Source organism: Scleropages formosus, chromosome 10, assembly GCF_900964775.1.
Source record: "Scleropages formosus chromosome 10, fSclFor1.1, whole genome shotgun sequence".
Classification (NCBI taxonomy): Eukaryota; Metazoa; Chordata; class Actinopteri; order Osteoglossiformes; family Osteoglossidae; genus Scleropages; species Scleropages formosus.
Window position 1 is genome coordinate 6,037,439 of NC_041815.1, and position 25,173 is coordinate 6,062,611.

A 25,173-nucleotide genomic window follows, 5' to 3' on the forward strand; every position below is an offset into this window, starting at 1 on the left:
CCGACAACTGGTCTACTGATGTTGTACCAGTCTGTAAAATATGTATTCAGTTAAAATGGAAGCATTGAAAATGCACAGCAATGGAATGAAAACTAACGTGCTGGTTGCTTTTCCATATTAAAGCTTTAAAATGGGAGAAAAATTGGATTGTTAGAAATAAACATTAGTGTAGGTGTTGAGGGTGTGGTGGCGCAGTGGGTTGGACCGGGTCCTGCTCTCCAGTGGGTCTGGGGTTTGAATCTTCCAGCCTCCAGCACTTCAAGAACTGAATGTGTGCATCAACGTTTTTCAGCTTTTACAGGAGCTATTGCTGAACAGTTATGTTAATAGATCATTAACCTCCTAAAAAGGTCAGGAACTCTTAATTAAATTTTGGGTAAAGGGAAGGGGGATTCTTATTTTTGGCATTATATCTTACTGTAAATACTGGGCTATGAGACATCAGTGATGAATGTTTCTCAGACTCTTTGTGATAGATACGCCAATTGTGTACGTTGATTTACAAGCATAGTAATGGAGGGGAAAGAAAGTGTAACTCTGAACTCGGAAAAGAGTCTTGACGCAGCAATATCAGTGATTAATATCCCTGAAACGCATGGAATGACAATTTGATTACGCACCTACAACATGCACAGGGGTATGTGGCAGTGGAAGGGTAAAGCTCCCCTCGGCTTATTCTGTACATGGAGGGTGTGTGAATAAATCACCTTCCATTCCACACACGATTCACCGCTTTGTACCTGAACCTTTTCATCCAGCAGTATCTCCCGATCCTCACAGGGACCTCCCGACTTGTTTGCCACCCCCCGCTAGCTGAGATAAAGGGTGCCTGCTATTCATTGGAGGCTGCGCTCATGCCAAGGCAGATTATCCAAAGGTTCAACAGGATGGGCGAGCGCAGCTTTAACCACAAGGGAGGGCTGAGCGCTTGAGGCCGTGGGCACACACACACACACACACACACAGAGTGTGTTTTGTGTGCAGGCTGGTGCTGGGTAACAGCAAAATGCATTTAAATATACAGGTGCCCAATACAAAAATAATCTTATTCAATATACACACACACACATTTTCAGAACCGCTTGTCCCATACGGGGTCACAGGGAACCGGAGCCTACCCGGCAACACAGGACGTAACGCCGGAGGGGGAGGGGACACACCTAGGACAGGACGCCAGTCCATCGCAAGGCACCCCAAACGGGACTCGAACCCCAGACCCCCCGGAGAGTAGGACTGTGGGCCAACCCACTGCACCACCGCACCCCCATCTCTTATTCAATAACTCTGGCAAATTCTAGGTTTTTAAAGCTGAAAAAAAAGTGCATGACTCCTGCATTCAGAACATTTAAAACACAACTTTGGAAATGTAAGCAGGCCCTGAAAACACTTTCAAATGTTATCGAAAGAGAAATAACAATTTTGCGCTAAAACTTCTTTTGGAGCGTGTGATTGTGTACTAAAAATACTAACTGGATAATGATGTGACTGCTTCATGTTCCAGGAAGAAAAGGGTCAATTTCACACAACCCCTTCCGATTTCTTTGTCACTGCGCCAAATTGTACACAACCAATGATGTAGATTCACCACACAGATGTTCCTGAAGATGAATAGGGTCTGAAAAGTATGTACAGTGTATAGTTTATCTATCCATCCATCCATCCATCCATTCATTTTCATTAAGTCCTTGTCCTGAACAGTCTCAGTGTGGAGCCTATCCTGGAAGAAAACAGGGTTGGGAGTATATACACCCTTGACCGGACCCACTCCATCGCAGTATCTATCTGGATTATGAACGTATTTATTCGTTTGAGTCCCAGTGTATGCATTTTTTAGCTCTGCACTAATAATGTGTGTTATCCGGTAAGGATGTTAACATATTCCTGGGGTTATACATCATAACGGTCGTACTACTTAAACCTGCACTACACATACGTTGCATTTTTTATACTCCAAACTGGTTTTTTTTTTTTTTAAATTTGGGCAACATATTTTTGTTTGTTGTTGCTAAAGATTGTTTTATTTTGAGAACTTTGGTTTGGTAAGCACCACTCCCAGCGTCCAAACGCACAGGCTGAGGCAATATTCTGAGAATGCGACTGAGAGGCGGGCTGCCCGCGCGCTGGGTTCGTGGCGGGAGAGGGAGAAGGAGGGGGTGCGCGCGCTCGCGCGCCGGGAGTCCCATTCCAGTGGAGAAACGCTGGCGCGCGCACCGCGCTCATCTCGCTCGAGTTCGGCGCGCTCGCAGCATCCAGGAATAAATAATAGGGTGCGCGTACCCGAGAGTCCGGAGCGGGTCTTCCTCGCTCTTCGTCAGTCGGGCCCAGCGCTGCTGGACGGATTGGACGGACTGCTGCAACGGAGCGAATGTGACACTTCGACGGCTTGTCACAGACCTGCCGAAGCAGGACTCCGTCGTCGGCCGGCGTCTCCGGGAAACTATTAATTATTTCATTTTCGGCACCTTCCACAGTTTCTTCTCTTCTGTTCCCTCCCTGCAGTTTCAGTTTCTTTTTTTTTCACTTTTGTCGTCGATAATATCCGCTGGACGCCACCCACCAAGCATGTAAGTTTTGGGCACGAACATAGAGTTTCCCCAAAATTGCACACCTACTGAAATTTCTCTCATGTCATGGCGAGAAGTGTTAAAAAATACGTTACAAGACCGAGTGCAGAATTTTTAAAGCAACTTGTCTTGATAATAATCATGAGTGTGGGTGATGTAACAGACAGAGTGAGTGAGTGAGAGTACTTAAGTTTGCACGTTTTTTCTCTCTTTTCTTTTTTATTTATTTTATTTTATTTTTTTTTTTAAATCATACATTTTCCGAAGTATAAATACATTTGATGTGCTGTTCGCGGTTTCCACACTTCCCTGACATTCCTCCTCCCAACCCAGATGACTGTCCTGACTTTTTCTCACTTTCTTTCTTCCTGGAGAGTCTCTCTCTCTCTCTCTCTCTCTCTCTCTCTCTCTCTCTCTCTCTCATTTCCATTATGTTCTTGGCTCCATCAGAACCCTGAAGTGTGCAGGACACCCACTTCATTGTTTCATTCCTCCGTTCTGATCGATTTCGTTCCCTTCCAAAGTGTCTGTGCTCCGCTCCAGGAGTAAGAGTCTTCTCTGGACAGGTGACAGCACTGTCTCTCGACTCTCCCTTTCTCCACGCAGGTATCTCCAAACTGGCAAAGAGCGTGAGGAGCCACAGTGACGGCTCCGGCAGGGCCGGGGATATACCGCGGGTGTGAGACGTACGCAGCCCTCAGGCTTAAGGGAAGCGGCTGCTCAACACAGCAGGCGTTGCGAGGGTGACGGCCGCGATGGCATCCAGCCTGACCTGTGTGGGTGTGGTGTGGGCGCTGCTCTCCTTCCTGAGCGCCATCGCCTCCTGCGTGGGCTTCTTCATGCCCTACTGGTTGCTGGGTTCGCAGATGGACAAGCCCGTGTCCTTCGGCACCTTCCGGCGCTGCTCGTACCCGATTCGTGACGAAGAGAGGCGGGCCACGGTCATGCTGGAGCAGTGTGGCCGCTACGCCTCCTTCCAGGGAATCCCCAGCCTGGAGTGGCGCATCTGCACGGTGGTGACAGGTGCAGGCTGCGGCCTTCTCCTCCTGGTGGCGCTCACCGCGCTCATGGGCTGCTGTGTGTCTGACCTCATCTCCTGCACTGTAGGGCGCGTGGCTGGAGGCATCCAGTTTGTGGGAGGTGAGTGTCCTCGCCATCTGACTCTCAGAGAGTTAAATCAACTCTGAAAGGAGTTCATTCTGAACATGCATGGACCATGCAAACTCACCCAGTGTTGACACTGCTGATATTACTGTGTACTCTTTCTTCGAAGGTAACGATCTCCTTCCTATGACCACTGTTTAACCATATTTTTATTATCATCACGTTTGGACTTAAAATGTCAGATACAGAAAAGTGATTCTTCTGCCTTCTCAGATGCTTTCCCAGTGCCATCATATGGCTGTCCTGTGCAGATTCTTTGGTCCCAGTCTGGCACAAATGTTTTTTTTAACCTTGCTTTCGGGGAAAGCAGAGTATTTCTGTATTCCTGATTCTGAATTAGAAAAACCTGATGTAGAATTTTAAATTTTTGCCATTTGAGTAGCCTCTGTGGGTTTGTAGGGATTTCTGTATACATTTCGGTTTGTGCTTCCAGACTCTTTTGAGTGGGGTTCATTCATGTGTTGCTGGAGTTTCTTGTTGGAATTATAAGGGGAGGGGAGTTTAGGCATATGTTACTGGCATTAAAAGAGCATGCAACCAAGACCTACTTATTAAGTTGAGATATCAGCAAGCATTGTGGATCACCGCTCTGTGATTAGCCAGTCACATTAAATATGCTCGGGAGCAGAACCTAATTGCAGCTGACACCATGGACATTTCCATTTATTCATTTAGCAGACGTTTTTCTTAAACGTAACGTACATCTCGGAGAAAAAAAACGAGTGCATCACCCGACACTTTTTATCCAAGGCTACTTACAGTTATTTACCCATTTATACAGTATAGCTGGGTAATATTACTGGAGAAATTTAGGGTACGACAGCTAAAGATGGTATTCCAACCTGCAACCTTTGGATTGAAAGGCTGTAGCTTCAAACACTACACTATCATATAGACCTTATAGACTTTCTAATATTATTATAGATGGAAGCACTTCTGCTGAAGCCCTTTCACAACTGATAGTTTGCTTCTGTTACTGTGTCTGTGGCTCTGAATATTATCTGTGAAATTCATATAATAGACCTGTGAGTGCCCCTGGATCAGCCTGCATAAAAACTAATCTCATCCCCTACTGTTTTACTTTAGTTAACAAAACTTTTGCCACCCTTTTAAAGCATTTAACCTGTTTTGTTCTGGTAGCAAGGGGGGCGCGGTGGCGCAATGGGTTGAACCGGGTCCTCCTCTCTGATGGGTCTGGGGTTCGAGTCCCGCTTGGGGTGCCCTGCGGCGGACTGGCGTCCCGTCCTGGGTGTGTCCCCTCCCCCTCCGGCCTCACGCCCTGAGTTGTCGGGTAGACTCCGGTTCCCCGCGACCCCGTATGGGACAGGTGGTTCAGAAAGTGTGTGTGTGTGTGTGTGTGTGTGTGTGTGTGTTCTGGTGGCCACAAAGACCAGTATGCTGTGAAAAGTAATGGTATGAGCACTGTGGTACTGATGTAAGCTGAACTTCGGTACCACTCGTTTCTGTCTCTTTCAACCTTTTCTTAGTGAAATTTACCCAAACATTAAAGCTGTTTTATTGATGTAAAGCAAAGTGTCTTTAAGACTGTAGATTAGAACTTCCTTTTTCTCAGAAGCTGACTTGAAGAATGGTACATAACAGCATAATATTTACATGAAATATAATTTTGCAGTATTTATTTGGCCCGGGGGGATGCGGTGGCGCAGTGGGTTGGACCGCAGTCCTGCTCTTTGGTGGGTCTGGGGTTCGAGTCCCGCTTGGGGTGCCTTGCGACGGACTGGCGTCCCGTCCTGGGTGTGTCCCCTTCCCCCTCCGGCCTTACGCCCTGTGTTGCCGGGTAGGCTCCGGTTTCCCGTGACCCCGTGAGGGACAAGCGGTTCTGAAAATGTGTGTGTGTGTATTTGGCCCTTAAGCAAAAGAACAAGTAAGAAGGGAGAGAAGATTCATTACAATATTTGGGGGACAGCTGGTACCACAGTGGTTAGCGCTGCTCCCTTTGTATCTAAAAGCTGCAGGTTTGATTCCCCCCCCCCCCCAGCTATAGTTCTCTTGAGCAACATACTTACCCTACATTGTTCCAGTAACATTAGCCAATTGTGTAAATATGTACATAATTATAAGCTTGTGGTAATTATAACCTTAACATTGTAAGTTTGTTTGCAGAATGGTGTCAGCTAAATTAATAACTGTATTTGATAGTGCAATGAAGCTGACAAGTGTTTTGGTAAGAAGTGGGCAAACAGGATTTGGTTAATATTGACCTTATAAATAAAAAACTGATCTTAGCAGTTTTTACAACAAAGAGTACTTGTGAAAGCAGCTCAAGCTTTCTCTGTGCTGTGATATGCCAGCTCAGCACTATGGTTTGATGCAGACAGATCAGAGATAGGCATGGGCAAGGGAGAGAAAGTAAGAGTGAAGGGAAGGACATATTAGGTTTAGTCATCCGAACACTGTTATCCTCCGGCCTTTATGCTCCCCTTGCTTTCTCTGCTGCCCCACCCTTATGACGAGACCATGGCCATGAAGGGGCTGCAAAGGAGCAGGGCTCCCAGGAATCCAAACGCTCTTTCAGTCCTCTCGTTCATTCATCTGCCTCTCTCTCTGTCTCTCTCTTCACCTCCTTTTTGGGGATCATGACTTAGATTTCAATCCTTTCAAGTGAAAACAATCACCTGATTAAATGGAGCAGATTTGAAAGGAGCATCAGAATGAACAAAGAGCTTCTTCCACTGGTGGTCCTGGACAAGGGCCCCTTGCCGAAAGGTTTAGGAGCTGAACTGTGGAAAATAAATCATTTTCCTATTCCACCGAGGCTTCCTCCCCCCCGACACTCCCCTTGCCCTGTTCATCACTCAATCAGTCTGTTTGCCTGCATCTTATAATGGTATTCCCAAATTGAAGGTTAGTTTGCATCACTCAGTTTAGAGGGGTTTCGGGATGTGACCCCTGAGTTGCATTGCATTTGTCCTTAGTGTGGAGGTTGGAGGTCACACTTTCACCAAGGTTTGGCTTTAAACATACCTGATCTCTGAACTGTGGCAGGCAAGACAGGCCCAAAGCTCAGATGAGGAACTGCACCACAGCTTTGTGAGAGGAAGCCATGCTGATGAAGTCCTAGACAGTTAATCTGAATAATTGCTTCTGTATGTAATTAAGACACCTGGGGGTCAAAAGAAGGACAAGTCTAATGTAGTGTGGAGAATTAATCTGTGCCATAATTTCCTGGAAAAAATAAACCACCAGATGTTTACTGGGTATTTGCCAGTCACTGATTTGTCAGTTGAGGCAATGGAACAATATATGTAATTGAGGCATGTTTGTTATGACACACCTAAAAATATGTCACATAATCTGAAATTTTAGATGAGAATTTAAAATGAGCCTTAAAGAATGATATAAGTAGGGCAATACTAACAACAACCCAAGTCTGTCAGAATGTACTAATGCATACTGTATTGTATAAGTATGCATAATTCATGTATAAGTATTACCACAAACAAAAAAAAAAACAAATCATTATCTGATACATAATACACACAATCAGAATGCGGAATTTACATACTGTGGCAAGGGATGATTCCTTCATTCGTTTTAAAAATTTTCTGTAGGCAGCCACTCTTGACAAAAAAAGAATAGTAATATAAGAAATGTTTCCTGTATGAATTTGCAACTATGGTAAAATGTGTATGAATAACCATACAAGTTCCTTTACAGTTGTAAAGTGCTGCTTGAAAGTATTTAAACCCTGTATGTCTCTTTGGGACATCTGGTTGCATGGTGGTTAGAGCTACTGCCTTTGGATTAAGCTTGGGGGTTTGATCCCTGTATCTGGCTCTAGTACCCCTGACCACAGTGCTTACCCTAAAATTGCTCCACTAACATTACTCGGCTTCATAAATGGGTAAATAATTGTAGGTAGAGTAACATTGTAAGTTTCTTTGGAGAAAAGTGTCACCTAAATGAATACATGCAAGTTTAGTGAGAATCAGTCTTTCTCATCTGACACAATAGGTATGTAATGAGCAATTCCATGTGTTGTTCTGGAGGAAATGGTGTGTGCAGGAGAAAAACAGAAGTAGTGCAGGTGTGAAAATAAGTGAACCCTGAGTTGCATTGGTTAAAGCAGGTAGGTAACTAGAATCAGGTGTGTGAACCAATTATTTAATGAGTTTATTTTAATATTTTATACAAGAATAATGACTTTCCATGTAGGGTTGATATATTTTCCAGCAGCACTGTATGTGTCTAGCACTTCTCATTGTTCTAGCACATGTATGAAATGAACAGAAGCAGAAATGTATTGCTTTATTAATTAATTTGCTTTATCAGAAGCATTTTTTTGTTGCATGTTGCAACTAGATCAGGCTCGTTACCACTGAAAATGCCTCACATGTTTACCTAATATTTATCAACACCAAATGAATTTGGGCCTGCAGTGGAATAAGCCTTTTTGAAGCAAAGTCAGTCAGCTAGAAGAAGAGTGAGGTGTCATACTGCAAACAGAAAGCCAGAAAAGAGGCAAAGCTGTTTGTGTCTCAGTGTTTTCTTTTTATGTCTGTGTGAGAGGACGGTAGGCAAACAGGGAAGATGAGTTCAAAAGTAGGGGAAGATATAGACTCAGCAAAAGGGAGGCAAAAAATATGAATGAAGAAACAACAACTCGAGGTCCTGAATTGGGACAGTAGACAGTAGACTGACAGTGTAGCTGCAGACAAAAATTTATGTCCTAAGAATTATTGACCTTGACAGTGCTAATGCTTCTGACTTAATGTAGCCTGAGGGTAATTTTGCACTTGATAAACGAGGTAATATTATAATGTATCATAAGATAGCACCAATGCTGAAAGACTTTACTTGTGTGATGTTATTTGTCTTCTTTAAACACTACTTTGCTAATGCAGAATGACTCTTCTTACTGGATCAGCATGTGGTCCTGTTTATTAATAGTGTTTAGTGTACAATGCTGGGTGTTTTCTGTGTTTACATTGAAACACTTCACCCCGTCCTCCAGTGTTTAAATGTTGCAAATACTATTCATTGTCCTTTGTTTTATAATGTTTAATGTTTTTACACACACACACACTTTCAGAACCGCTTGTCCCATATGGGGTCACGGGGAACCGGAGCCTAACCCGGCAACTCAGGGCGTAAGGCTGGAGGGGGAGGGGACACACCCAGGACGGGACGCCAGTCCGTCGCAAGGCACCCCAAGCGGGACTCGAACCCCAGACCCACCAGAGAGCAGGACTGTGGTCCAACCCACTGCGCCACCACACCCCCTAATGTTTTTACATTACATTTATTTATTTAGATGATGCTCTTCTTCGAAGAAGCTCACTGTTAAGCATGTTTTGTCTAGTGCTGTGCTTATTTTATTATTTCACAGTCACGAGCTTCCATTCTTTGATATTGTCATTAATGCAACTTGAAAATAAAGAGGAGCTCATATTTCCCCCAATGATTTATGAGTGCCACTTACGGTCCATAGGAAGTTGTCTGACATTTTAGGGAAATTACATTAAATAAACATCACTTGTATAGATAGACAATGTAATAGTGAAAATTTTCAGATGTTTTGCCACTGCTATGTGAGCGAGAGCTGGTTGTGCTAATTTCTACTTTAAGTAAGACTGGAGACCAATAAGCCCGAATATACTTTGAAAGCAAAATGTAATTTGATGTTTAAAACATTTCTATACTCACATCAGATGTTTTCTGCCTATTTCTACGCCTATTTTGTCATGTTTGTTTAGGTGACACTGTTAGATGAAAAAAAACATGCCTCAAGTTACCTGCAAGCTGGTATGAAGCAAAGTCAGTCAGAGATTTGTGTTAATTTGGGCTGCCCGGTTTTTCTGTTTTTCTTCTTTGGCCATCGTGACCATTACTTTCGGTTGAATGTTTTTTTTTATACCATGAACATAACCATGACAGAGTGACTTGTTTGTTTTGAACTACAGACACCCCTCGACTTACAGAAATAGACCGTTCTTCAACCCCAAAAGTTCCGTATGTCAGATTCCCCCTCCTCCCCTACCATTCAACATCATCACGTGCTCCTTTATATGTGGAACGTCCTTCGCTATTGTATTTATAGTCGATACGGCTAAACCTGCTTCCCGTATGGACGATAATCTTTGTCCACCTTCATACTTCCTTATTATTTTCAATCTCATCTCAAAATCGATTGCTGTACGCTTTCAAGACGGTTCTCGTTTTCCTTCAAGTGCACGTTTATCACCAGTCATTGTAAATAATGAAACGGGTACAAAATATGGGGAAAAAAGCACTACGCTAACAAGAGGAGACGCGATCATGGCTCAAAATGCGGGAACTGGGACGATGCAGCTTCCTACCTTGTCTGGCTACGCCGACTTGCGCTTAATGTATTTCAGATGTTTTGCTTAAGTGCTGTCCATAAATAATACGTATGCTGGGAATTTTTAATGTAAATCCAGATTTACACAAGTCAAATTTACGTAAGTAGAGGGGTGTCTGTACTGTATTACTGGTACTTGTTAACTGTGTAAAAGCTCATAAATGCTGTTCAGTAAATACATACTGAGGGGAACCTTATTCCATTCCACAGGGGCCAGAACCAAGAATTTTTTTTTTTTGATTTCACACCCTTCATTAGTGGGACAAACAGCTATTGTGCTTCTTTCTTCCTCTCTTCCCTCTTGTATATAAATTTTATTTTTTGTCTTTGTTTTCCATAATTCAGATTCTCTCAGCCTCAGCTTTTTTTAACCATCACTCTTCTCTCCCCTTGTGCCAGTGATTCTGCTATATTTTGTGCTTACAACAAGAGGACATCCTTGAGGATTTATTTCTTTGTGTTGTTGTTAATTCTCTGCTAGGCTCTGATGTAGTAAAAACACTCCAAATCATAGGCACTTTTGCTGATCTAGGTTCGATTGTCTTAGAGTATGTGTCAGAGGTATCCAGAGGTGCTACTTGTGTGTGAAAATTACACCAGCATTTGGAGTGTTTGTAAATCAGTCAGGTGGTGCTGGATCAGAGAGGATGGCACTGCAGTATTTGTCTTTTCAAGATATGAGGTACCACATCAGCCATGTAAACTTCTCATCTCTGCTGTTGTCAGGGGAACAGTTCTGGGTCTTGTCACAAGCTTCAGCTATCATATGCTTTTATGTTTGAATTCTTTAACCTTTGTCTGTACAATGCTCACAGTTTGGTTTGGAAAAATTAGTCTTTTATCAGCCAATAACCCCGCAAAACAGAAAAAAGAGATTACTTCCCCATCACGCTAGTCACATTTTACTGATGCAAGATCAGAAAAAGAATGCATACATTCAACCAGCTCAGGCATGGTACACTTTTTATTTTTTGCATCTATTTATTTAAACATCATACATTGTAAACTACATTTACATTCATTCATTTATTTATTTAGAAGACACTTTTATACAAATTGTGTTTCTCCAACAGAGAGACCTAGATGCAGGCATGTAATTCTTCAAACAGTCAGTTTGTCTGATTTCACCGTCTAATCCAGCATACATTATGTGGATAGCTGCAAATAGAATTGGTGGCGAGTACAAGTTTAAAAAAAAAAAAAAGAACTTTACCTGTTACATTACGTGAGTACCAGCATAGAGAGTTGGTAGGATTCATTCATATAGCAGACAGCAAGTGTCCAAAGTGACTTACTTTGAATACTATGCAATACTTAGCTGACACTTTGGTCGAAGTCGACTTACAGTGCTAGATACAATTCAGTACAGTATGCTACCTACAGTCAATCACTCAAGCTAAAAAGCAGGAACCGATCTAGACTCTGGCTAAGAAGAGAGAATGAAGAAAGAACAACTTAGTGGGTACAAATCTGCAATTAAAGTCTTTTAAGTCCTGAATCGGACAGTAGACGGCCAGCTGCAAATGGTTGTCTCTGTCTATGTTTGTATAGATTGTTCCAAATATTTGGCAAGCAGTTCATGGCACATTAAGTGCGGTAGGTAAAGCCCTCACATTTCCTGAGCTGTTATTTTGGCATAGGTTAGAATACAATTTAGGATGTATGGAAGTGCATGTTCTCCCTGTATTCACAAACTGAAGATGTAGTAAACCACATCCGCGTACTCATTTACCACAAAAAACTGCGAGTGGTCACTTTGAGTCGAATTTGACTTGACGATACGTACTCTTACCTACTTATATTAGTGTAGAAGCTGCAGAATGACACTGACGCGTCTCCATTTACCCAGTTTTTCAGCCTTTATTCTTTCCATCTGACTGACCCCTCAAGTAGGGCAAGATGTTTCTCAAGCACTTGCTTAGTTTGTTTCTGTCAATATAGCAAAAGCAGTGCTTGAGATGGCAGTGTGGCTAAGTCCTTTAAGCCTGTCATTCTACCCATGAGATAAGTATTTAACCTGTATTTTTTAATTTAAATATTCAGCACTGACTTGAGATGAACCATCAAACAATTATATTAATTACAATGCAGATTCTGTCAGTTATATGTAATTGTAAAATAGAAGCACACTGCGACTCAATATTCATAGTTTTTAGTACAGGCCTAGTGTTGCCATACAGATGAAGTTTTTTGGAAAAAAGCATAAATATGGACAGTGACAAAAGGTCCCTGGTATGTACTGGTGGAACCACAGTCTAGAACAAGCCCATCGTAAAACATAACAGAATCACTCAGTTTCTTGCCACATTTTCATGTGTTCTCTAGATTTGTGTACGTAGCCCTGTGAACGTTGTTGATTTCCATATATAGAATCATTCTGAAATCCGGAAAAATTAAACTGGCCACAAAGTCTTTTCGAAGCTTTAATTATACAAACAAGTGGCTCTTTGAAAACTGTTTTCAAAGGAATAAATAGCTGTGTGTATGGTTAAAGTCTGAAAACTCTATGAATAAAAATGCAGCCAGCATGAAAAAATGTTCTCAGACTGCAGGAGTGTTAAATTGTTTCTTTTGTTTGGCTACCTGGAACACAGAGCTCTAACTCAGGGCAGCCGAGCATCTCCATTTCAGTAGATCTGTTTGATTATTAATTAGTTTAACTCCTTTTAAAAGCTACAGGGCTGAACCGCTTAATGTTTGACCTACACACCACGAAAGCATGGAGACTTACAGATGAGGCTGTCTCTTGTGTAAGGCAAACTGTGTATGCAGCTGTTTGTCTACAGCCCCTCACTTCCCATCCCCATAGCAGCTAAGTAAACACAAGATAATCTTGTCGGCTCCGTGCGACAATTCCTTGATGTATGCTTGTTGTGGTCAGAAGAGGAATCCCTTTGTAGGCTCCCCTTCTGTAATTACTCACACACACATTCTGCTGCAGTCAAAAGCCAGCATGATGTTATGGTAAGCGCCAGCAATGACCTGTGCCTTTTCTCCATTTGACTTAGAGGATTGAGAACATTTTAAAAAAAAAAAAAACCTGTTTTCTGCCTTTGATGTGCTTGATAATGGCTCTCATTATATGTCGACTTAAATTTTTTTTAACCAGAAAGTATTATGCAGTATCCCTTATATGTTCTTTACGTGTGTGTCTTTAATTAAAGAAAACTGTTCTTTTGCCGTTTTAGCAAGTTTATGTGAAGATGGAATATGTGTTAGTGAATTCAAGTGAATGTAAATGGACTGAATGTCATTTTAATATCTGTGCACAGCCTTTTTGGATATAGGAGTGTCTTACTTTACACAGTTTGTTTTTTAATGAATTTCCCTGTTCAGGCTGAAGCTGACTGATGGTAATGTTGCCATCAATTCAGCAGGCTGTGTCAGTAAAGAGGAGCTTATCCCCTGTCATATTCAGCTCACAGTCTACACCAGAACAACTGGACAGTCCAATCCACCTGATTATCTCTTACGTGAAATCTTCATCATTGTTAGAGCATGTTCTCCTTATGACCTTCACAATGCCCCCCTGCGGACGTGGCGACGCGTCTCATGTTACAGGCTGTTTTTCTTTTTTTATGTCCCCTCTTTCATTTCGGCCTCAGCCTGCTGATTTATGTGGCGGCAAAATGCCACTGATTAATGAAGGCGAGCATTAATATGACGGTGTTAAGCGTCAACATGACCTTTTTGTTCCCAGGAATTGGGACATAGGACGTGCAGTGATTTAATAAGGGATTTTTACATTAGGAAACCAAAGCATATTGAATATTGAACTTTTCAAAGGAATTCTAGGAGTTTGTTTTTTTAAGCATGGCACAATGTTGAAGAATTTATGTTCCTGTTTTCATCTGAAACTGCAGGCAAAGCGCTGTTACAAAAACAGTCACTTCCATGTACTTTTGAAAAAATATTTCCTTCAGATACTAGCTGCTTTTCTTGCATGAATATAACGTGTAATACAGAGAATTTCTACATGGAGTCTCTTCTCCTTTGAGCTCTAGGGTATGAAAGTTTTTGTTCTGAGGTGCAAAGCCCAGTAGCTTAATCAGAACATTTATGGCACGCTGAATGACCATAAAAGAAATGAAAATGAATGATCTTAAACCCTAAACACAGTTAATGGCAGATTAATCCCTGGAAAATATTGGAAATTATTCAGTTATTTTCCAAGCAACACCCTTTTCCTTCAGGAAAGGTAGTTCACAGCACTCAGCCAGGAAATAATGAAGTTCTATGGAAGAAATGAAGTTCAAAATCACCATGGTTCTAATGGTTTCTTAAGAAATAGCCAAAGACCATCTTTGCAACTACACTGTGATGTCAACCACAGTAATTCCCTACAGGTCGTGGTTTTAGAGAGAAGGCAGTGCGTCTTTACTCACAACCTAGCTCCCACTTCAAAGCCTCTTTATTGATCTCTTACCTCTCCACAACTCCTTTGCTCTTCAACAACTCCAGAAAAAGGCATTAGTGCATTAGTAAACCAGCAGGTCGACCCCATTAATGACCATATCTCAGGCAAGTGACAGGCTTTCACCCCAGTAGGAAACGACTTTTTAATTTATCTATACAGGCTACACATGCTCCTGCCATCTGCCTACTGTGGGCTTGTTGCCTGTGTCCCCTCAGTGATCCAGCATCATTCATTGCACTACTATAACTAACCAAACACAAATACAACCAGGTAATATCCCAGAAACCACATTTTCTTTTCACCTCTGAAACTGAAAATGGCTTCCATTTCTTGTTTACCAGTACTAATGAAAAACTAGTGTTTGGCATATTATTCCTTCTGTAATCTGTGAAGTCAATGAAGTGAATTAAAGACTACATTCTTAATGCCTGTCTCTCAAGGCATCAGCTCTATAAGAGATGGAAAAAATAGAAATTCAATACCAGTCCCATTGCACGGTTATTTGTTTTTTTTTTTTTTTTTTGCCACGTGTGTATGTGATTTTTAGACCAGCGCGTGAAGCTGGTCTCCTGTGGGCCTGATGTAAGCCTTCTTCTTCACAACAAAGGACAATTGATTCCATTGTTCTTACATAACAGAATCCACAGTTAAAGTAACTGCAAGAACAACTGCTGGTGTAGAACACAAAAGAGGATGTTTAGCTCTTTCTCCTTTTCTGATTGAAGTACAGCATTTCATTAGAGGTTTTCATGACTTATGCTTCGAATGGATGGTCGTGTAACATCACTTTCAAAGATTAGCGCTTTGTCTATATTATTAGTTTGTCAGCATTGCCAAAAGTTAGATGGACAGAATGTTGGGCCATAGAATGGAGGTAAGGTACACAGACTGAGGAAGACTTTGGTTCAAAATGAATCCTTCCCCCATTTTCTGTGCTCTCTTCAAGAGTTATTTCGCTTTGGGTTTGCTTTGAAGAGGAAGTGATAAGTGTCAACTGTGGCATCAGTGAATAGCTGACGGCAGTAAGGTTCTGTTAGAGTGTCCAGTTTGCGTGTTTGATATCCATCTCATGGTTGCGTTGTGGGCTCTGTAAAGGTTTAGGAAGTTAGAGCAGTTTTGGAAGACTAGATATAGAATGAGTCCCTCTGTTGGTTTTATTGGCTGGTTTTGAAATAATTACAAGATAAGTACTTCAATATGAACAACTGAAAGGGAGCAGTGGCACAGTCATAACCACCATATCAACTCTTGGAGTTTCAGTAAACATGGATAGTGTTCCAGACTAGCCTGCCACAAGTAGAAATTCACAATTTTTTTCCTACATCTACAGGGAATTCACCCAGTGTTTTAACATTCCAGAAGGCTTGAAGAATATACACACACACACACACACACACACTTTCCAAACTGCTTGTCCCATACGGGGTCGCAGGGAACCGGAGCCAACCCGGCAACACAGGGCGTAAGGCCGGAGGGGGAGGGGACACACCCAGAACGGGACGCCAGTCCACCACAAGGCACCCCAAGCGGGACTCGAACCCCAGACCCACCAGAGAGCAGGACCCGGTCCAACCCACTGCACCACCGCGCCCCCCATGCTTGAAGAATAGTGAAGGTGAATCCTGAATTAGTTTGATAAGAGTTTGCTTTCTTTGAACAATTCATATGCCTTAAATCAATCTACTCAAGTACAGAACTCATTTGATTCCAGCATGTACCTGTAACAACACTGGTTTCAGCTTGGTAGTTAAGTTATGTGACTTTAAAATTTATTCCTAAATTATAGTATGAAGTGTGAAAAAATGCATATTGCTGAATGTGAATGTTTGACTATACATTCCCATGAACATTCCCATGATGAGTTGGAATATCGATGATGTGAGGATACTCCTAAATTATGCAGCTCTGAATTATCCTGGATGTATAAATGAAAGTTCATGGATGCGGCAACAGCTGGCAGACAGAGCAAAGAGGATCCTACAGAAATAGAAAGAGTGAACTTTACCAGCATCTGGCCACAGCCAAGAAATGCCCATCCCCATCTCCTTGCTGCCATCCTCCCACCTGGGTTCACATATTCCAGCTCCTCATGGGTGTTTTTTAGTCCTTGTGTTGTTCAGCATTGAACACCAAGCAGTCTTTTCAGCCCCCCACAGTATTCTTGAGATGGAGAAAGGATAATTGGACCACTGTCAGAGCTTGCATTGCACTCTCCAGTCAGTGGATGGTGGGAGAGTATCTGATCTTCCAGGGACAAACATGTCATTGTCATTGTCATTGTCCTTGGCTGATAAAGGAGGGGTGTGTAACTATGTTAATTGGACTGAGCTGGAGTGAAATGTAAATTGGGTGTATATATTGTTCCAAGAAGTCAGTGTAATGATGCGATAGCCAGCTGAACCAAAATGTGACTTCTGCAAGGGATGAATGTGCATTTTGACTGCATGTGTGTTGCCTGTATTGAACTTGATACACAACTAGATTTCTTGCCCCCTCTGGAGACCTGGCTGTCCCTGAATTTGACTCCCATCACCTCATCAGTGTACAGGTCAGGTTGAGCAATGTATGAAATTTGTAGAAACTTGAATCACTGAACAGCTGGTTTCCAGATACAGATCTGGCAGTGTTTTTAGGCATAGAGATATGAACCTGTCAATATTTGGTGTATGTCATCATGGACACCATCCAGCATTATGCTTCTCAGGTGTAGCTTCAATTTGAGGGGAAGTAAGACAAAGCTGATTTCCCTGGTGGGAGGAGCAGGGAGTCTTCCTATCCCTGTCTCTGGCATGACACCCCTTTGTTTGTCTCCTCCAGCACACGGAAAGGCTACATTCCCATGTCTGTTTACAGACTGGCTTTCAGGGCTGTTAGTCACACTTGACTTGGCAAACATACTTTTGCAGCAACACTTTTGGGGCTTTCTGCTGTTTTCTCTGTTTGTTTATTTGCTTCACACGTTGGCTTTTCCCACAACAGAAATGAAAGCTCCAAATTGTGACACTAACGTACCTTTATTCGTCTTCGTTTTCTGTTATTCACTTCACACCTTTGGGATTCTTATGCCTGAGTCTTGAGCTCCAAGCTGTGTGGCATGCAGAGACCTTCCATGTGTGGTGCGGAAACTGGCTGATTAGTGGTTGTGTATTTGGACTATTTTTGGAGGTCCTCTGCTATATTCATGCAAACATTTGGCATTGCGAGGTTGTCGTACCATATGGCTGTGTCCTAAGACCAGCAGGACTGTCCTTCCTGCAGTGAGGCAGGATTGAAAAATGCTGAATTGCACCCATGCATCACTGGGGTCTGAGAATAAGAAAGGAAAACAAAGTGTGTCTCCATGTATGTGTGTGTCTGTGTGTTCAGGTGTTGATCCTTAACATTTGCCCCTGTGCTGACGCTTACAAAAAAGAAGAAGACGAAAACGGAGCCTACCGTTTGTCTTATGTAAATTAATACAAGTTTCTGCAGTTGTATTATACATCTTTTTTATCAATCTGAAACGACAACTCAGTTGTGGAAGCAAATTAAAAAAAAAAAAAAAAAAACCTGTATAGCAGGCTTCTTCAGCTCCAGAGCTCATGGACCTGCTGGAGGTGTTACAATTGCAGCTTTTTTTCAAGCAAACAAACATTTTACTTGATGCTGTGTTTCTATTTCTCCCTTTCCTGGTATTTCTGAGCTTGGTGCATTGACATATCTTCCCAGGGATGAATTTCTTATGTGTCAAATTTCATATTCTCATTGAACTGTGCATGTGAATTTTTTTTTTTTTTTTTTTTTGAGTTTTTCAAAACAATGAAGGCTTTGTAATTCATTTTTAATGTGTTGCATGTGTTGGATTTTTGCTCAATTATTAAATGTGTCATTGTGCATTTAGCTCAGTTTAAATGCTTTTTTTTGTCTCCAGCAATTACACTCTTCGAGTTTCCCTTCTAGATTTTGTGAATTCCAAGAAACTGTGTGTGCTGTGGCCATGGATTTGTCAGAGACACAAAAAATAACGCTGCTTGAATGTCAGCCTGCAGCATGTGTTACTGCATCTTCCCATATAGCATTGTCCTTGTAATATGTAAGGTAAACTGTTTTGAATTCAGTATTTTCCTTGTTTTGGTGTATGCTGTACATGTCAGTACTTGGTGGCCTTCCTGGAGCCAATCTGTCAAAGGTTAACAACAACAACCACAGGTGGTGAAATGGGTGACAGTACCTAAACTGCATTAACCAGGGTGTGATTTGCAGGATGCTTGTGCAGATGGGTTTTCATGTGATAGGATTTCTTCTGTGATTTAATTGATCACATGACCCTTCACTTTATGCACCATTTATTGACAGAATTATAAATGATACAGAAATTAAACAGTAGAGTGACAGAAAATGCACACATCTGTTTTCACTCAAATACATCATCAAAACGAGTGGGGAAATCTGTGTCCCTGCATTGTTGGAATGTTATCAGTCATGTTTTGCTTACTCTGACCTAGCAGGCTTTCTCCTTTGGTTGCCAGGGGCACAAAAGATGAAGATGTGAAAAGTAGATGAATTTTACAATGTTTGCCACATCTGGCTTAAGAAGATAAGTTTGCATTAGTAGACATGGCGGACTGAATCTTGGGTGTTTGTGTGGGTGGTGGTGGTGGTGGTAGGGGGTTAATATAACAACTTTCATTTCATTGGAAAGAGGAACAAGTTTTCTTGTGCTCTCGTACACACGTAGGAAACACATCAGTTTTCCAGGTCTCTGGTTGTTCCAGAAAGGAGAAATGACAGAATTTTCTGTTTTTCTGTTTCATTACTCCTCTGTTCCTCTCCCACATTCTCACTCAGACATGTATATGTTTAATGTCCGTGAAAGAGAGATAAGAAAGAAAGAAATTGAACTATTGTCATAAAGCACAGGTAATCCATTCTGGAGAGAAAGGGCCTGCTAGTCTGATTTATCTGCATTTATTCAAACATGCAGTAGGTATAACAGTGGGAAAATGCTGTCAAGGAAGAAATAAGCAGCTCTCGTATATGGTCTCAGCAGTCATATGCTGCAGACCTCTTGAGGAGACTTTTCTCTTGAACAATACAGTAAAAGAGCATAGTGTTTTCACAGTAAGGAGCTTTGGAGCATGTTTGTGTAGGATTACTGGTAGACGAGAATAGTACTGACCCTGATGCAGTCTCTTCATTGTGGAGTTGGCAGGAAAAGGCAGTGTTTTGTTCATTAGCAGCCAACATGTGAGTCTGCTGAATTTAAAGTCCATCGCCTCCTGCTATTGTAAAAAGATTTAATAGACTTTTTTCCTGTTACAATGTTGTATTGGCTATGTGAATGGAAGATTCAATCTTAATTCATGAATTGTTGCAGGTCTTTGCATATATTGTTTTCAGTGTTTGTAGTACTTTGGCTTTGGTCAGTTTGTCAGGATCTATGCATCCAATCAGTGTTTTGATGCCACGGTGGGGTTTGAAAAGAAGACTTGCTGGACATGAGCATGAGGTAAGAGCATATCCATGATGATCAATTAAGTCGGCGGAGAGGAAGACCATAAGAAGACATGTTATGGAACAGCTCGCTCCTGGCGAAAGATGCATCTCATTCATCACCCTGCCAGCACTCAGACATTTATCACTGGCCCATTAAGTGGCAATCAGTCACGGATGCCATGACAGGCAATGTGTCCTCATTGCAGAAAGCCTGCAGAGAGGTCTGTCATGGCCGATCCTTTCTCTGTAACCCCCCACCACTTTCTCGGACCAACACCTTCTGCTGCCTTGTTGCTTTGAGAAGATACAACAGCCCTGTTGAAAGTTACATTGGGTCTCCAGGTAAAGCGCCAGGTGAAAAGCAGCAGGTTTCTTCTGAGTGCCCTGCCCAGCGGAGAGGGTAACAGATTGCACGTTTTCAGGGAGGGCGATTCATCCAAAACCCAGAACACTCGACCTCCCAGATGGCTACGTCGAAGAAGCCAGTCCCTCGGTGCAAGTTTATAGCGACAGAGAAAATTCATCCAGCACGAGACTCACTGCTGTCAAGACCGCTGAACTGGAGCGATATATCAGACAGAGATATTCAGGTTCCTCAGCCCACTTCATTGAAAAGACAGCTGCCTGCATGCAAGGATGAAAATCTAGGTCAAGTCTTACACTTAGTAACATTAACATTTCAAAGGATCTGGGTAAAGCAGTAAACCAAAGCCCTTCAGCACATCCTCATAAGTATATGGTAACAGTGGAGGACCAGTGTGAAGCATCTGTATGAAACGGGTAGTTTGTATTTTTCTTCAAAACCCATCCTTTTTCCGAGCATTTAAAGCATGATTTTAAAATGTCTGCAGAAGTTTTAAAAAATTGAAAGTCAAACTCTTGTGCTTATGGGCTGCCTGTGAGCTGAGTACTTACTGCTTGTTTCTGTCTTTTGTGCGCTGTGCAACCTTTCAGATTGGCAAACCAGAGTCTCAGAGGTGCCCATCACATGCGGGTGCCTGCTTTCTCCAAGACCTGTGCACCCTGTAGTCCTGTACTCCTTGGCACCTACGCAGTGTCAACTACCCTGTTATTACCTCCCCCCCGGGTGCCCCCTCCTTTTCTCCTGTGATCTTCACATCACTTTCATCTGTGGCTGCCTTACTCCCTTTTCTCTCCCTCCCCAGTGCCTGCTAGCTGGCAGCGGAGGCCGGCAAGAATGTGCGTGGTTGCGTTGCACGGCTGCGTAGCTCGCTTTCCAAGTTCCCCTCTGAAGTGCAACACTTTTCATTTGAGGACCACTGCGCAAGCACTCCTTCCCAGTGCGGCTTCGTAACATGCCATCGGCATCAGTCGATCACGTTGTTCTCTAAACATGATCAGAGCCTCTCATTTTCTATTTTTATGTATTTATGTATTTGTTTGCTGATTTAAGTCTCATTCCTTTTGGTATGGAACTGAAGGAGACACTGCATATTCACAGCATTCGGAGACAGACACATTTGAGACTGTAAGTTTAAAGGGCGCCTATCTCCATAGCAAAGCTGAGGGAGGGGGGGATTGTTTTTGCAGTTTTGCTGGCTGTGTCCTTTATTCATAAAGCCCCCTGGGGAAGCCCTCTGGTCTGGGGGGGCATTGTTTTCATCAGCCACTGACTTTTCATGAACACGCCCCTGCAAAACACCTTCATCCTTTTGACAGCCATCAGAGTTGCTCATTAATATTCATTTATTTCTGCTCTCTTCGTGTTTTTCCCAACCTCTGAAAAGTCTTTGATGTGAGCTGCTGCATTCCAGTGTAGACGCACGCCTCTGGAACACTGTCCTGCTTTATTTGTTCGTTTGTTCCACTCGGTGGCTCATGGCCCTGCAAACAGGGGGCACCATTTCTTATATAACAAGTCCCCTGAAGAATGGAACTCTTTTATTTAACATAACAATTGCTGCCAAATCTGTAGTTTGGGGACTATGGGGTGGTGTTGTGAAAACTGAAAGGAAAATGTCACACAGAGAAGGATATCAGTTTTGGTTCCCCTTCCTGCGCACACGTTGGCTGATGCTTACTGTTGATGTGCATTTCTTCCAAGTGTTGGAGAAAGGCCGTACATAAGTCACCTTCTTGTTTTGGACTCATCGTGGCTTTTCAGCAGATAAACAGTTAAAAATGACTGTGCCGTTTCTGGGAAAAAATTTTCACCTTCCTCCCTGTCATGTTTTTATTGCTGTTCATGTCAGGTTCATCTTTATCTTTGTCCCTTTCTCTCGAGAGCCACATTTCCCACAACTCCTCTCTCACCTTCCTGGTGAATGAGTTGCGGGACAATCAAAGCCCTTTTTTCTGCTGTGATAAAGGATAAGAAAAGACGACTTTTGGACATAACTGGACCATTTCTCTGAAGGATACCCATTTCAGTCACCAGGCACTAGGTTCAAGACTTCTTTTTCCCCCCTCCTCTTCCATACTTCAAAAAGAATGGCATGGAAAGAAAAAACAGCCATCTGTTCCTGTGCCGATAACCTCCAAAAGATGATAGTGGTCACAGAGTTGTGTAATCGTGCTTTGTGCCCTGGAAATATACGAAGTGAAATGTATGCATAGAAATGCCGTCATCTTCTGCACCTGTCAAAAATGTGAAAAGTGACGTTCATTGAAGTTGGCCCTGAATTTCCTTCGTCTGACAGATGCTTATGTGTCCCCGGTTTTGTTCAGCAACAAAAAGCTGTATAAACCGCCCCCCCCACCACCACCAGTCAATAGTAAAGCAAGAACCAATGAAAGAAGTAATTTCTTCTACTGTTGCTGGGATTTGAAGACATGTAGGGCAGACTCCATGGGCCTTGTATTAAACAAGGTAGGCTCTGTGAGGGGTCCCACTGGGAAAGATTGGTAGAAGGTAGGAGAGCTTCCCTGGAGGCCATTCACAAGTGTCTCACAAAGCAAACGGTCTTGTCTGCAGATTGAACAACAAGCACCCTGCATGGTGAAAGATGAGTAAGTGCAGTGAAAATACCACATTTTGTTTCTGAGTTTTAAGATTTGCTGAAAGATGTACCTTATGAAGATGGTCATTGGTGATATCGTTCTCCTCTGCGGAAAGGAAAGACAATTCTTCTGTTATTTGTACACAAGGTCGGCTCAGACCTTATCATGACGTATCACGTTGTTTATGCATATATTGTAAAAACACTGACACCGTAAGGGGCTGCTCCTGTTCGCATTGAAAACTGGGGTGGAATTTCTTTATGGAATATCAGTTGTGTTTTCGCAGTATTAATGTCGTATACTGTATTAACACCATACGGTATACTTGTTATATGAATTATTTCACAACTGTTTCTCTATAGACCTTTTGGGACGTATCAGAATGCACTGGTTTGACATCTATTCTACACAAAGTAACAGCTACATATTGGGGTGGGTTTAGCTGCAGTGAACCATTGCTTTAGTGGGCTGAACTCTGCCCCTCCACATCCCTGCCCCACCTCCACCACCTTTCACTGGGGGACCAGTTCCCATAATTTGGAGTGATTCTGTCGTGGTCTGTGCACTGAATGCTAATGAGGGTCCTAGATCTTAGATGGAAGGGGAGGAGCAGGGCTATGAGGAGGCTGTGGACAGGAAGACCAAAGTTAGAATTTTAGTGGTAGGGTTCCATTTTAATGGGAAAATCTGTCAAGTGCACACAGTCATTCTAACATATACTGTAGAAATAGCCAAGTAGAATGACAGCTAACTTGTAGCTTTGTTCAAACATTCATTTTTCTCTTGTGCTCGTCTCAGGGGCCAAGTTTATGTTCTTATCATTTTTGGGAAAGGAATGTGTGCTGGGAAAGAGCCAGGGGCAGTTCTCCTCTGTGATTCAACGGACCATTATTGCCACATAATGAAAACATAAGCCATGAATTCCGATGCACTTGAATCCGTAATGTTCCTGCTGATGACAATGGATTGATTGGTTTCTGGTGTAGGGTACTAAGCACAGCCAGCTAATTATGTCTCGTGTGAATAGGCTGAACAGGTCACGCTGACTAAAAGTTTCACAGTTAGTGAGAACTTAAGTTAATGGGCAGTTGGTGTGTAGTAGTTAAAACTCCTGCCTTTGTACCCGAATGTTGTAGGTTTGAATCTCACTATTGCTCTAGTATACTTGGGCAACGTACTTAAAATTGCTCCAGTAAAATTTCCCAGCTGTATGAATGGGTAAATGATTCTAGGTACCTTAGTGTAAGTAGCTTTGGAGAAAAGCATTAGGTAAATGTAGCCTGATGTTCTTTGTCTGCATTAAGTTTAAGACCACTTTTATGGAGACAAAGTGTATAACTTGTATTTTAAACAGTTAACGTGCATAATTGAAGTGTTTCATGGTGTTTCTGAGACATTGCCTGTGGATCTTCCATTGTACAAATTATGCTGAAACTCAGGGAACACTTGTTTTCTTTGACTGATGCACCATTGATATTATGTTAATGTGTTTACTTGTCTCGGCTACACAGAGGAACACTGAAAAAGTAAATGCCATGAGTTTCAATCCAGCTGGAATTTTGATGATCACTGCTCATTCCATTTGGGCAGTTTACCCTCACAGTTCTGTATTTTCTCACATTTCTTAGGCCAATGAAAATTTGGTGAGCAAAACTCACAGCAGTATTCCTCTCATTCTTTTTAATCTCACCCATATATCACAACAGCACAAAGATTTGGTAAAACTGGGACTCATCTAATGTTTAGGAACTAGAGAAACAGTTAGCGGGTCCTCTCTAACTAATGGCTAATTTATGAGACTTCGGAGGTCTTATAGGTGAACGAGAGTAGGAATAGCTTCATAGAACTATTTTTTTAAGTACCAGTTAGAAACTTTACTTCTGCAGTCTTGAAATGCAAAAAATGCTGGGTTCCTGGAGAGCTCAAATTGCTGTTGAAGCTAAAACTCCTCATAAAAACAGGTGTGTCTGCTCTGGTGTCTCTCCGTTTTGGAGGTAAGAATGACTTTTACTTTTTTACTTGTTGTTTCTGCCTCAGGACACCACAGCAGGTGCGTAATGTGCCCAGAGATGAAGAGAAGCGACTCCTGAAATATTCTGTTTTGATTAAGTCGTCTGCAGGGAGACAATGGGAAGTCTGTTTGGATGTGTACCCCTCGGGCCACTAATCTGGCAGCTCTGATCCTGCCGTTTCCAAACGGACATTCAGCAAGCTCTCAACGAAGTGTTCTTTGCAGTCTCCCTTCCTGA

At 42.4% G+C, this 25,173-nt stretch overlaps 1 protein-coding gene across 1 annotated transcript in view; it reads left to right on the forward strand.

Moving 5' to 3' along the window:
• Window positions 1–2,150: 2,150 nt before the first annotated feature.
• The window catches only part of LOC108941472 (LHFPL tetraspan subfamily member 6 protein-like), a 32,827-nt gene continuing 9,804 nt past the window's right edge, over window positions 2,151–25,173 (forward strand). The window contains exons 1-2 of the mRNA XM_029255698.1: window positions 2,151–2,564; window positions 3,171–3,704. Coding sequence (XP_029111531.1) covers window positions 3,320–3,704 — 385 coding nt within the window. The 5' untranslated portion in view covers window positions 2,151–2,564; window positions 3,171–3,319. The remainder of the gene's footprint in view (window positions 2,565–3,170; window positions 3,705–25,173) is intronic.